We start from the raw sequence: 15,000 nt of genomic DNA, 5'->3' as shown, positions 1-15,000 counted from the left end.
AGAGAGAATTACACGGGAAATCATGACGTAGAAGTGATAGGCCCGAAAATCCATCTCGCCCATAACACTAAAATTCAATTCATGAGCCAAGAATCTTAACAGGTAAACTAAAATAAGATGAATTATGACCAAAAATACAGAGACGGTAATCGGTACAAATACGCATAGAAATAATCCGAATTAGAAAATGAGGATTCATATCACAGAAGCGAAAGGAAAAAATGTAAACAAGCTAACAACTTACACTGTAAGATAACATCTTAGACTAAAAATTAAAAGGTTAGGGAGGTTTCAAAGTCAGATTGTTTACGTATTAGAAGATTACGGCAACGGTCGTTAGGCAATGTGTAAAGGAACAGAGGCAACTGAGTAATACAGTTTGAGGATAGTTGTTTAAGGTAATGTCACTCGGGGGAAGGTAGGGAATAGCTAAGAGGTGATTGGGATAAAATGTTGTTTTGTGAATTCTTTTGTTATATGTAAAGTTTTTTGTGTGTTTATTTCAATACAGTTATGATTCTTCCCTCGTGAATTGAATCTTAGTGATTTGACAGATTAGCTTGAATTAATCTGTGTTAATGTTCATGTTTGATTCATGATGATGGAAAAATTATTTACCGGAAGCTTCGTTGATGGTAATAAATTCAGTCCAAAATGTTCATGTTTCTGATTTCAATCGCCTTCCTAATATATATATATATATATATATATATATATATATATATATATATATATATATATATATATATATATTCATATATATATATATATATATATATATATATATATATATATATATATATATATATATATATATATATATATACACTAAAAACCTAATATATTCGTAAACACAATCAAACCAAATTTGAGGAAAGACTAAAGAAGAGAAGTAGCATCACGTTAATGAAAAGAACACTTGGAACAGGGAGCCAACAAATGTTTGCTTTAAAGATTGAGAATAGAAATATTATCAAGAAAAGAGATGGAGTGATAAAAATTGCGGAGGATTTCCTTACAATGCTATACAATGGTGATATAAGAAATAATTTTGCCAATAGAAATAATGAAACTCCTGAGCATGTACCAAAAGCAAGAGTAGGAGAAGGAAAAAATATGAGGCATAAAAAGAAGCAGAGCAGCAGAAGAGGTTTACGTAACAGTGGATAAAATAATAAATAGAGGTGATTTCATAATAGTAAACTCGCTGAACTTTTCACAAAATGTTTGAAAGAATATTCTATACATGTTGTTTGGAAAAACTTTATTTTTATATCAATTCACAAAAAGGAAGACACAAAAGACCGGAAGAAACCACCCACTAAGTTATTATTATTATTATTATTATTATTATTATTATTATTATTATTATTATTATTATTATTATTATTACGTGTTAAGCTACAATCCCAGTTGGAAAAGCAGGATGATATAAGCAATAGGGTCCCAACAAGGAAAATAGCCCAGTAAGAAAAAGAAAACAGGACACAAATAAAATAGTTTCCCTGAGCTACCCTCGAGTAAGAAAATTCTAACGCAATACAGTGAAAGACCATAGCAGATTTAAAAAGGCTATGGCACTACCCAAAACTGGAGAACATGGCTTGATTTTGGAGTGTCCTCCTTGAAGAGCTGTTTACCATGTCTATAGTGTCCTCTACCCTCACCAAGAGGAGAATAGCCATAGAACAATAGCAGTGCAGTAGTTAACCCATTGAGGGAAAAAAAAAATCGTTTATCGAAAAGTTGTTAGTTGTATGAGTAAAGAATATGCCAAACAACTTGATGTATGTGTAGGCAGTAATGAAAGCCCTTCAAAAGCAAGGAATAGATGAATATTATATGAAAACATCTGAAGATATCTATATGGGTAGTAGAGCAATCCTAAAACTGCATAAACATTGTGAGAAAATTACGATTGAGAAAGGAATTAGACAGGAGTCCCAATCTCTCCAAAATTATTCACAGTGTGCCTGGAAAAGTTTTTAAAATTTTTGATTGGGAAAATGTAGGAATTAACATTAATGGGGAATAACTTGATAACATAAAATTTGCCGATTTCGTGAATCATGGGAGGAATAGCAAAAGATGTTAGAAGATTTGATTAGAGAAAGGAGAAATGTAGGACTGAAAATCCATATGAGTAAAACTAAGAAAATGATCAATTAAAGTACAGAGAGACAACAATCATGGGCTATGAACGAACTTCTAGAGACTGTAAATTATTAATATACGTACTTACGACACACAGTAAGTGTTTCCCCAGGACATGAGACTGAAATTTAAAGAAGGATAAGCATGGGATGGAAATATTTTAGTAAAGAAAATGAGGTTATGGAATGTAAAATGCCAATTTCTCTAAAGAGAAAGGTATATAATCAGATGCTCCTACAAGTATTAATTTATGAATCAGAAACTTGAGCCTTACTAAAGAATTAGAGCATAAAAGATCTATGGCTTTAAAGAATAATGATGTGAATAACGCTTAGAGACAGAAAAAAGAGCACCGTGAATAGGATAGTAAACTAAAGTAGAGAATATTCTAACAACAAGTAAGAAAAAGAAATGGACGTGGGAATGACATAATGAGAATGTCAAATAATTTAGAGATAAAATAATAACAGAATGATTCCTTACAAAGGGAAAGAAAAGTCAATGGATTGACGAGCTAAGAACATTTGCGTGAATAGACTGGCTTAAATAAATGATAAACTGATGGTAGTGGAATGACATGTCTGAGGTTTTTGTCCTGCAACGGACGGGAAAATGCTAATGATGAAGATGATGATGATATGACACTTCACGTATAATTATTGAATCAAATTGAAACTACCTTATTTAAAATAACCTAGGTTTTGGTGTGATTTGTTAAAGTATGACTAACCCACTCACCCAGTCAAGAGCTAGTCTTACTAGAGAGAGAGAGAGAGAGAGAGAGAGAGAGAGAGAGAGAGAGAGAGAGAGAGAGAGAGAGAGAAGGAATACAGAGTAAAAATTCAATAGCATGTGACATCTGCATAGATTTATATCACTAGCGTAAGGATTTTCTTGGTTTCCTTCAGTTACAATATTACAGATTTCCTACGGTCCCTTGCATTCCTTGTTATATCTTATATGAGCGAGTCCTTTAAAGATGTCCCGTGGAGAATATAGACAAGTGACTAATTATAATAATGAAGAGGATACTGATAAAAATGGTGCTCGTGTGACATCTGGTCATGTGTAACCGCTAAGAAAGTTGGGGCAGTATCCTGTCAGAATAGAAGGAAGTGTAGAATGGGTAACCCGAATGTCAGATATTTCCCAACGGTAATCTGACTCTTAATTATTGCTATAAAAACATTACTTGCTTACCAATCGTATTTATTATTAAATAGCATTGTGAGAAACTTGGTATTATAACATACGTATGCTAGAATTCAACTGTAGGGTTTACAGAAATTAAACAAGTGAGCAAGTCCTGAACGCGGACATGGTCCTCGTAGAGGACATACCTCCGCCAAGGTGACCTAGAGCGCCATATGTCCTAGAATCATGACCTTGACCTTCAGGTGACCTTGACCTTCACGTGACCTTGACCTTCACGTGACCTTGACCTTCAAGTGACCTGCTTGACTTTTGACCTTCAAGTGATCTTTGTTCATTTGCCACTGATACTTAATATGACATTGATATAATGCACCAATATGACCTTGACCTTTGACCTTTATAAATTTGAACATCACCCATGGGTTGCGCCTGGACTAGGACTTCCCTGTTGGCTTATGCAAAAGTCAGTGCTTTATTTCTGTCTCTTGATATGGCCACTTATGTCATAGTGACACCAGTGACCCCTGTGACCTTGACCTTGGGGTGACCTTGACCAAAATTTAATCAGTTCTTCCATACACATTGGGGAACTACTTGGCCAAGTTTGAAGTGATTCCGTGTAGAAATGTGGCCTCTACGTTGTCCACAGACAGACAGACAAACAGAGAAACAAACAAACAAACAAACAAACAAACCGAACCGAAAACATAACCTCCGCCGCTTGGCGGAGGTAATTAGCTGTCAAATTTGAGTTACTCATCAAATCGATAGAAAAGCAATTGGATTTATCTAAAATTCCCTTGCTTGAGGGAACACTATTTATCGCATTTTTTTTTCTTCCTCTTGATTATCTTAAATGGTGTGTTGGGTAGGCTGAATAGAAGGGCCATGGATGCCTGGTGGTTTATCAAGAGGTTCTCTTTTCCTTATACGCTTCTTTATCTTTTTAAAACAATGCTTACTGTCCTCCCTTCAGTTAAAGTGTCTATCCTGGATGGTAATTAGCCTTACATTTTTATCTGTACATATTGTTTTTGTTATCATTATTTCTATTTGGTTTTTAAGCATGATGGATCTCTTTTATGGCCATTAATTCTTATGCTGTCTGGAGACATCGAACAAAACCCGGGACCAGTACGTCCTAGACTTCGTCAGTGGTGTCTACTATATTGCAATATTCGTGGTCTTCATTCGAATATTCAAGACCTCACAATTGCGCATAAAAAGTACGATATTATTCTATTCTCAGAAACTTTGGTTTCTGATATGAGTCACTCGTCTGAGTTCCTTTTACTGGTTTTAAGAAGCCAATCATTTTGAAACAAGATGCTATTCCTAGGACCATGGGAATGGTGGTGTATATTAGGACTGAGTACCCTGCTTCTCATAAGTCCTGCTATGAATGTGGATGTCATGAGATCCAGGTAATAAGAGTTTGTAGCAGACATAATAACTTCTATTTGTGTTCAATGTAATGGAGTCCAGATACGAATGATTCTATCGTCGACTGTCTTTGTACCATCATGGCTAAGATACGAGAAGATGATAGAAAACCTCTTATGTTTTTGCTAGTGATTTCAATGCTCACCATAGGGAGTGGTTAAATTATGTTTCTCCTACTAATCACCATGGCTTAAGAGCTTTAGACTTTGCCTCTGAATCAGGCTGTTAGCAAATCATAAGTGAAGCTACTAACAGGTCTTGTAAGTGCTTGGACCTTGTATACACAGACTCCCCTGGTATTACAACAAGTAATATTGGTTCTCCAATTGGTACATATGATCATGTCTTGATTTCATTAGTAGTGAAGACTATGAAGCCTGTCCTGGATGTGTCATATTCACGTAAGATTTGTATAAAATCTCGAGGAGACTGAAATGGAATTTAGGGTGATCTTTTGGGCTCGAATTGGTTACAATGGTATAATAGCGTTGATCCTGTTGTTCCTCTGAATAAAAATCTAGCCAACATATTTGATAGGTGTATCCGTTCTCGTGTGCTAAAGTACCAAGTGAAAGAAAAATCCTTGTTCAATGATAATTGTAGATGCACTCATTTTGAGGAGTATCTTTGGAAGGATAACCGATTAGATTTGACTTGGATTAACTAAATATAGCTTAGAGCTTTTGCTCAGAGAGTTTATGCTTCACCTGCACAGGAATACAACTTAACCACTAAAGAAACATTTTCTGTTGCAACTCAAGAATATAAGTGGCTACCCTCAAATCTGCACTCTTTGTTGTAGAAGTCACAGTTCCTCCATTACTTAAACCAGATGGCTCTGCCACTTACTGTCCAAAGGAAAAGCCAACACTTTTGGGTGTTGTGTTTGACAGAAAGCAGAGTGATGAGAAACTTCATCTTCCTCATTCCGGTTTTCCTAATGCTAAACCAACTAGTTCGGCTTTTCGACCTCGTATAGTTAAAGCTCTCCAGTTGGACCTTGATGCTTAACCCTGCGTACCTAATATGGACCCTATGCGGGGACTGAGCGCATTCGCATAACCATATTTTTCAAGATTACGCGGGATATTTCAGCTTTTCTCGCTGGGTCGAGGTGCGCGGTGTCAGTTTGTGTTGTGCTTCGATTGCGGACGGACGTGTCAAGTTGAGCTCCAGGAATTCACTGGCTCATAGCCCTTCAGAGTTTGCTTGGTCACCAGATGGGTACCTTATTACCGAACAAAGTACAAACCTTAAAATTGTATACTTTTACATTTTGATATATATCTCATAGTGTTATTTATAAAAGTTAATGAGATTTTGAGCTAGCAATGGTAAATAGTGTTGCCATATTTTGATTTGGTTACCATGAGGCTTTGTGGCCACGTGTGCCGGTAAATAAGTGAAAACTAAAGTTTTTTTTTTTTCTCTTTTCAGTTTTTGAAGATGCCATAGAGATTCCCATCAAAGAAGGAAATTGAGGCCAGTGCCACCCCTGTGTCATCTATCAGTTCCACCACTGTGCCATACATCAGTTCCACCCCTGTGCCATATATCAGTTTCACCACTGTGCCATCACCCAGTGCCACCACCCAATGCCACCCCTGTGCCTTATGTCAAATGACCCTCTCAGAAGAATTTATTTTTTTTTTATTTTTCAGAGTCTTTTAAGTATTTATAGTTAGTTTCTTTTACTTGTCTTGTATTCTAGAATGTACATGTGGTATCCACATATAATTTGAGGGTCTTATATTGATTTCTGAAAGAGCAATAGGGAAAATACCTTATGTCAAATGGCACTCTCGGAAGAATTTTGGTTTTGTTTTTTAGAATCTTTTAAGCATTTATATTTAGTATTTTTTAACTTGTCTTGTATTCTAAAATGTACATGTGGTATCCACATATAATTTGAGGGTCTTATATTGATTTTTGAGAGAGCAATAGGGAAAATACCTTATGTCAAATGGCCCTCTCAGAAGAATTTTTTTCTTTTTGTTTTTTGGAATCTTTTAAGCATTCATATTTAGTTTATTTTACTTGTCTTGTATTCTAGAATGTATATTTGGTACCCACATATAATTTGAGGGTATTATATTGATTTCTTAAAAAGTAATAGGGAAAATACCTTATGTCAAATGGCCCTCCCAAAAGAAATTTTTTTTTTTTGGAAGCTTTTAATTACTTAGATTTCCTTTTTTTTTTGGAAGCTTTTAATTACTTAGATTTCCTTTTTTTTACCTGCTTTGTACTCTAGAATGGTCAATTCACAATTGTGTAAGATATAGAAATATTCTAATATTTAGTTGGATTACAGGAGACATTTTTACAGTAGTGTTTTTTTAGGCAAAATATTTTTTTTTTCGCCCCAGTCAATATCCAGGTCACCAAAGTATTATAGGTTAAGTGTAAATAAATTTATGGTCTGTTTTGTGAATGTATATATTTTTGTGTAGTTATTTTTTCAATATATTGTAATAAATATTAAAAAACAGTCGTATTTTCTTTACTTCTAACATAATATTAAGGAATGATTAGTGATCAATATGCAAGTTTCAGTTGTTTAGTATCTTTAATAATAAAGGAGTTATTTGATCCGAAAATGGAGGTCACCGTACAAGTACCAGGTTACTGACGGCGTACCAACAAAATAAGGTTACTTACGCAGCATTAAGGAGGTGTAGACCCAAATGGTATTTTTCCTCTCCAATGCTGTACAGAAATCCCTTGATTGTGGTCAGGAAGGTCGTATGATTGGCCTTGATTTTAGTGCTGCCTATGACCATGTTAATCAGTTGGGAGTGGGGAGGGGATCTTTTCTTAGCATCATTATTGAATTTCTAAGCAATAGGTTGCCAAGAGTTGTTGTTGATTGGCACCACAGGGAGTATCGGAATGTGATAGCTGGTGTTCCTCAGGGTAGTGTTCTTGGCCAATTACTTTTCATACTATAAACACATAACATGTGGTTTGGTCTAGAAAAATAAGCTCGTTGCGCAAGCAGATTATGCTACTCTCTTTCCATTGATTCCATTTCCTGAATATAAAACTAATGTTGCTGAATACCTTAATAGAGACCTAACTAAAATTAGTACATGGTGCAAATTGTGTGGCATGAAGCTGAATCCAAACAAAACTCAAAGTATGATTGTAAGTGGGTCAAGGACAGTTGCTCCTCAATATTCGGATGTAAGCATTGATAATGTTTCTTTAACTCTGTACGACTTTTAAGAATTTAGATGTGATTCTCGACAACAAATTTACTTTTGAGAAACTCATTAGGTTTGTCTCTTCTTGAATTGCTCAAAAAAATGGCTTATTGAGAAAGTCTTTTAATATTTTTGGTCTATTTTGATGAAGTGTTTTAATTCTTTCATTCTACCTTGTTTGATCATTGTTCTTCTGTCAGGTCTTCAGCTGCTGGTTCTCGTCTTAATTTGTTAGGCAAGAACTTACAGTCTATAAAATTTTTAATTCCTGATCTAAATGTTAATCTCTGACACCGTCGTTCAATTAGTTCGTTAAAATTTTTCATAATTCTGACCATCCATTACATTAACATCTTCCCGAACAGTTCCATCCTGCTCGTAATACTAGGCATGCAGTTAATTATAATAGTCAGGCCTTCTCCCTCTTGAGGTTCAATACTACACAGTATTCTACGAGTTTTATTCCAGCTTTGAGCAAGTTATGAAATAATCTTCCTAACCGTTTAGTTTAATAGGTAGAACTTCAAAAGTTCAAACTTACAGCAAATGTTTTAATGTTGAAGATGCAGACATAAGTTTTTTTATGATTTACTTATGAAAAATCTCTTTTAATATTATTATTGTTCTTAAAATAGTTATTTTGTTGTATTGTTGTTACTGTTCTTAAAATGTTCTAATTTTATTTTCTACTTTTCCCAGTTGGAGCCCTTGGGCTTCTAACATCCTGCTTTTCCAACTAGGCTTGTAGCTTAGCTAGTAGTAATAGTAGTAGTAGTAGTAGTAGTAATAATAATAATAATAATAATAATAATAATAATAATAATAATAATAATAATAATAATAATAATAATAATAATAATAATACTTGATATGACTCAGGAAAATTACCTTCAACTATATATTTTTTTACATCAAATAAGACATGACTAACTTGCTAGCCATTTTCACCAATTAGTTTCCAGCCATATTTACTTATTTTGTGGTTATAGTTCTTAATACCAAATAAGTCGATAATTAATTGTATATTTAAGGTAATTATAGCATCTTCAGTGTTATATGAATGAATCTCGACAAAAATCTGTTAAGTGGATATTCTATGCATGATGATTTTTCATAGAGCTGAGTAAGAATCACATCAATTCCTAAATAGGAATTGGTAAACAAATACCTTATCACTAATCAATATCTTATTTGTTTGTATAAGTCTTGGTAGGTTGTTTGTACGTTTAATCTATTACTTAACTATGCCTTCGACCGGGAATAATCTCTAATATATTTTCAGGTTGATTAGTAACTAGTTAATGTAAGTTTGCTACTTGTTAAAGGGCAAATAATTTTTCCATTCAGTTTCATATTAGAAAAGCTACTGATTAATAAACTAATGTTAAAGAAAATCCATTTCTAAACCACTTTACAGACAGGTCTTATTCTGATAAGACTTACCAACAACAACCATAACGCTTTGGTTATCGTAAGTCCGAAAGTGAGGTGAATCCGCTGACACTTCGCATTTGTATATCCCCGTTGAGTTGAAGGTCAGCTCCTTCAAGAGGACTCTGCGCTCGTTGGAATGGTGGACCTGCAAAACACAAACAAAGCACACTGCTCGACTATCCATCATTCCTAGATATAAAACCTATTGTAGCAATTAACTTTATACATTGTGTTCTCTTAGGGATACTTATTTATCCTAAGCTAATCTTCTTGATACATTTGACTCAAATAAATAGGAAATGGGTAAGGAAATTTCACTTACACTGAGCTACATAATTGATAAATTAATTGCTACAATAGGTTTTACATCTGGACTATCCATCATTCCTAAATATAGCCTAAAACCTATTGTAGCAATTAATTTATCAATTATGTAAATCAATGTAAGGGAAATTTCTTTACCCATTTCTTATTTATTTGAGTCAAATGTATCAAGAAGATTAGATTTAGATAAATAAATATACCTAAGAGAACACAATGTATAAAGTTAAGTAGCTATATTTTTAATGTAAAAAGTATTTGTTATAGTCTTACTATTATCATATAACAAATACAGAATTAAAAGGTAATTTCCGATTGAATTTAGATTTTTTAAACATATATGCAAGTTGACAAATTGATTTGGCATATTACTTAATTAAAAATTGTGAATTATCCCGAATAGCCATATTCTTACGAATAACATGACTTCGTACACCAGGAAAATTAAACAATGAATTGACATTGAAAAAAGTGTCATTAACTATATTTTATATCTATAATAATTTATACATTTATGACAGCACTGAATGACCTCACTGGTGCCTTGCCTTAAAATATAGACGTGTATATTATATAATTATGAAGAAAAAATTTAGTTTGCTAAGAATAGTTAGATTTTTCATGACAAAAACAGACTTATTATACGGTAAAGATAGAAGATTGACTGTTATACTCTGAAAGCTTGGAGTGGAAAATAGTATATTAGATACCCATGGTCGTTCATTTTTTTTTTTTTTTTTTTTTTTTTTAATGAATGGAGTGATGGGAAATGTTAGAATGGAGTGAGTGTTCGTTAGAGGTAAAGGGATTGGAGGATTGAAAGTATTAGATTCATTGATTTATGTGGGAGTAAATTTGAAGGATGATAGTAAATTAAATGAAGAGCTTAATTCTTGAATGGAGAGGTCTATTATGGTAGAACTCTCTGTAAAGGTTCAAAAGAGGATAACGAAATTATAAAACCAATAGTATATGGCCAGAGATATAAAAGTATTGCCTCTGATTTTCGTCTAAACACTGCATTCTGTAATCATATTGGTAGCATAGTTGTGTGATTCTTAAGGCATGTGTCTATTATTTAATTAGCAAGGCAATTTCAATAGGTTGACAGTATGGCTTTAATGCATTAATCATATTCATTTGAACATAGGGTAAATGTATACAGTACGTGGAACTAGGTATTATCTCCCTTTGTCATAGAGTGAACTGAAGTCCTGGTGTTCTGCATGTAGGCTCGTGGCTACCTGTTGATATAAATATTCAGGGATTAGCAAAACCTATGTATCCTTGATCCACCGAGTGAGTTACTAGGGGCTGATTATTGCAAGGTGAAACAGAACACTGTAGAAAGGGTGAAGGCAGGCCAATTCTTGGGACTTCTGTTGGACCAATCAACTGTTCTGACTATCTAGCAAAATGTGATACAGCAGGTCGTGGGAGGCAGTGCTGCTGATGCATTCTTCATTCAATATGATGGCGTTCTGTCTAAAATAGACCACAGTTGCATACACTACTGCCACTTGAATGTCATTCTCCAAATCCTCGTCAGAAGATTCACGGGACAATCTGGTAGTCGGATATCATGAGAGATAATCCACAGCATAATTCTTTTTTGGACAGTTATTTATGGCAGAGCTTGAATTTAAAGATATTCTCTTTCAGGTTGAGCAACCTTGGGTTAATGAAGTCCTTAAGACCCTTATCGCCCGGCAGTTTGACAGGTGGGGAGGTGGTCTGTTATGATGTGGGGATTAAGGCACCTGAACAGGAACAACTTGGTTTTCTGCAAACACTAGGTGACTGCAAAGGAATCTTCTGCAAGGGTATACCCAATTTTAGTGGGGTGAGGTGTTGACTGCTGCATAAGGCGAGACACCAGCCTCCTTGCCTAAAAATTGGCTGTAGACTGACTGACAAACACAATATTGCTGGAGGATAATAAAACCAATTCCATCGTTGTTTCAATCTGTTATGATTATTAGCCATGCACAGCTAATTAGCCCCTCACTTATTGTGTCGGCTGGAGTTTTCTATATAGCTGATTATCTCAATGGACATTTTCTTCCCGTGGGTTTCCTGAGAAGGTCCCTGAAGAGCTCCATAATGTGAGCCATTGTGAGGAAGAAGGCTAACTAGTTCACAAATCTGTACCACGCTGTAATAACAGTGATGAAGTGCTTTTCTGATATGTAGAAGTTACAAATAGCATCTAGACGTTCGTGTGTGGGCTAATATGACTGCCATTCCCGTTGATACCTGACAAAGATAACCTCTCTCCAACAAAATTTGACCTATACCGGTTTGAGTGGTGTCCCTGAGGAGGTACAAGTTGCAAAAAATGTATTCAATGGCCAAAACTTCTCATTGATGCTGTGATCGTATAGCAAAGTGTCATTGAATAGTTGTGATTCCTGATGGTATCTTGTAGGGTGTCATTTAACCTTTTCGAGTAGGTATTAGCTCGAGAACAAATGACCTATGGGCATCCTATGATGCTGTCCTCATGGGATGATGAAGGTCATGGGTGGGCGGTTATCTTCATCCAGCTCCACTTGGTGGAAACTGCAGAAGCAACACCTATAATCTTACATGTGTGTATAGGAATGCTTGAAATCCTGTGGAAGGGTGTCAACGTATAAATCTCCTAAAGACAGTGGGCGTTGAGTCAGCAATCATCCTCACACACTACTCCATTTTATCCTCTGCAATTGGTTCTATCATGCCCTTCAGAATATTTTTGTTGAGCCGAACCTTGACCTCCTCTTCCTAATGCTTTAGAATTGCAGCCAGCATATAACAGACATATGGTACGCCATCAGGCAACAAATGTATGTGGTGCTGCTTACCTCTCATCACAAATAATGGTTCCCTAATTGAAGGTTGTATAAAAGTGACGTAACTACAATTCTTTCATTCTTCGGATGTTCTGTAATTAGCTGTGTTGTCTGAGAAGGATGGGCTGTGGGACTCTCTCATTGGTGATGTCTGCTGATGCAACGATGAGGAAAGCTCCTCACAGGCCCTCAATGACATATAAAAGTTTTTAGCTCATGGCACATAGTAAACCTACTACTTCGTAGGTTGCCTACCATTAATTTGAAACATTTCACTCGCAGATTAGCTACATCCCTCAGACCTATTCGAGGCTGCAGTTCTAACAGTTTTATTTGAAGACTTGAAAATTTTTTTTATCTTACAACGCAGATCTTGATCTCCTGTCTGTTACAACAAATGCGGACACCAACCTCCTCCTCCGATGAATATACACTAACCTTGAAAGTGGAGTAGGAGGAGAGGTGAGTCTCTACAACGGCCAGCACAGTTGAGGCTAGTTATGCTTTCTTTGTGCCCTAATTTTTGACGTCCATGACATGTCACACAGTTTGCTAAGCATGTTGTTCGACCAGCGGCTAAAGTCCTCTGATTTCCCACATTGCTGTGCATTTGAATTTCTGATCAATGTCGCTACATTTGGCTAGCTGATATCACTGCCTGCGACGTCGTCACTCGAAGCATTGTCTGGCTACCAACCACTGCTACTTGTGAAACTTTCAACATCTTGGTGATGAGATTCAAAAGTAAAACACAAAGCCTGAAGAGCACATCAACAAATCGGAAATACATGTCATTTTAATACAAGATCAATAAAACTGATCATTATTTAATGTGTTAGCATATGTGCATTGAACATTCCCTACTCGTTGGGCACTGGAAATCACAATCTCCTAACTTTGCGGGGGGAGCAAAATATTTTCACCATTGCACTGCCTGATTACATGATCGTAATGCAATGTTTCTGGTGGCATCAAGAGCCATGTTTGGGGTAAGAGCGTTCCATCTGACATCAGAGTAACGAGTTTCCAGTGTGCGTTGTAGTGCCGGATTAGACTCAAGTCCAGTGTGCAGGACATCCTGCGGTGGAAACTTGTTAAGATGATTCCACTATGTTATCAAACGTTCCAAGGACCTGAACGCTACTGAGGACATAATAAGATCACACTTCTCTGGAGCAGTACAGTAAAAAGAGGGACTTTGACGGCATTTGATCCGGGGCCAGGAAGGGCATTCTGAACACTGATTGTATACAGCTGTTTATTTCACAGTATGAAAGGAGTACAGAAAAGAAGGACCCTCTGATTTGTTTTATTTTTTGTTCTGCTTAAACAAACAACATCCAGATGTACATACTGTACATCCAAACAACTCAAGCACATTAATCAGGATATTGAGTACTCTTTCTTAAAACAAATCTTTTTACCATTAAATTTACTCATAAAGTTGATGACAATTCTTATGTTTCAGATTAGAAGTTTTGAGAAGATACCAACAAGGACTGGTAGAATGAAAATGTTTTATCCAAAATGAAAAAAATAAAAAATAAATATCTTCAAATCTATAAAAAAAAAGTGGGAAGTTTGTAGCATCACTGGCAATGTATTGTTAAGAAAATACGATAAAGAAATATTCTCAGGTCATCATTCTTACCTTTATCAATGAAAGGCTACCGGAGTTAAGGAATATATCAGAAATCAAAAGAAGGTAGTTTTAATATAAGGATAAAAGAACGGCTGAAAGATCGTCGTGTACAGAACACAAGATTAGGTCAAGTTAGTCATGAAACAGGACTATTACAATTATGTGTTCCAAAGGTTTTAGATATCTAGAAAACGATAATCAAAACAATATAAATTACTCTATATAAAGAGGGTATTAGAAATTGTATTTACATTCCATAATCCGAGAGAGGATAACATTTATAAAAAAAAGGCTTTGTAAAAGCAGTGCATCAAATCTTTATTTAGGTTATCTTATGCCCATGCATGCATGAAGCGAGTCCCATTGTTTTCCTAATTACTTCTGCGGGGAAAAAAAAAAAATTCTCTCCAACATATACCCTTGGCTATATATCACTTCGGCTTTTCTCTTCACGAACTTTATCTCCGTAACAACTACTATATGTTACCTCACAAAATCTTCGCCATCACTCCTTGCCTCATACAGTGTATTTTTAGGGTAAAAATGTGTTGTTTTAGTATGGTACTGAAAATAATGAACATTTTTACTTTAATCAGACGTTCTGCTTTGTGGTAAACTTAGTCAGAAGTTATGCCTCATGAATGTTGCTGAAACAGGAGGACATTTGTCTTTGCAATTGTTGAATATTGGGGAAATGCATTAAGTTTTCAGGGACACATCCATTCCTCTTTGTTGAGAGTCATTGCTGCTCCAACCAAATGTCGTTAGCATGTCTAAAACTCTCAAGAGATCGAAATAGCTGACAGAATCT

At 35.3% G+C, this 15,000-nt stretch overlaps 1 protein-coding gene across 1 annotated transcript in view; it reads right to left on the bottom strand.

Moving 5' to 3' along the window:
• Positions 1-15,000, bottom strand: part of LOC137628400 (uncharacterized) — a 345,910-nt gene that overhangs the window by 63,166 nt on the left and 267,744 nt on the right. The window contains exon 4 of the mRNA XM_068359550.1: positions 9,402-9,537. Within this exon, the coding sequence (XP_068215651.1) occupies positions 9,402-9,537 (136 nt within the window). The remainder of the gene's footprint in view (positions 1-9,401; positions 9,538-15,000) is intronic.

Source organism: Palaemon carinicauda, chromosome 36, assembly GCF_036898095.1.
Source record: "Palaemon carinicauda isolate YSFRI2023 chromosome 36, ASM3689809v2, whole genome shotgun sequence".
NCBI lineage: Eukaryota > Metazoa > Arthropoda > Malacostraca > Decapoda > Palaemonidae > Palaemon > Palaemon carinicauda.
Note: the sequence above shows the minus strand (reverse complement) of the source record. Positions and strands in the feature narration are given on the sequence as shown.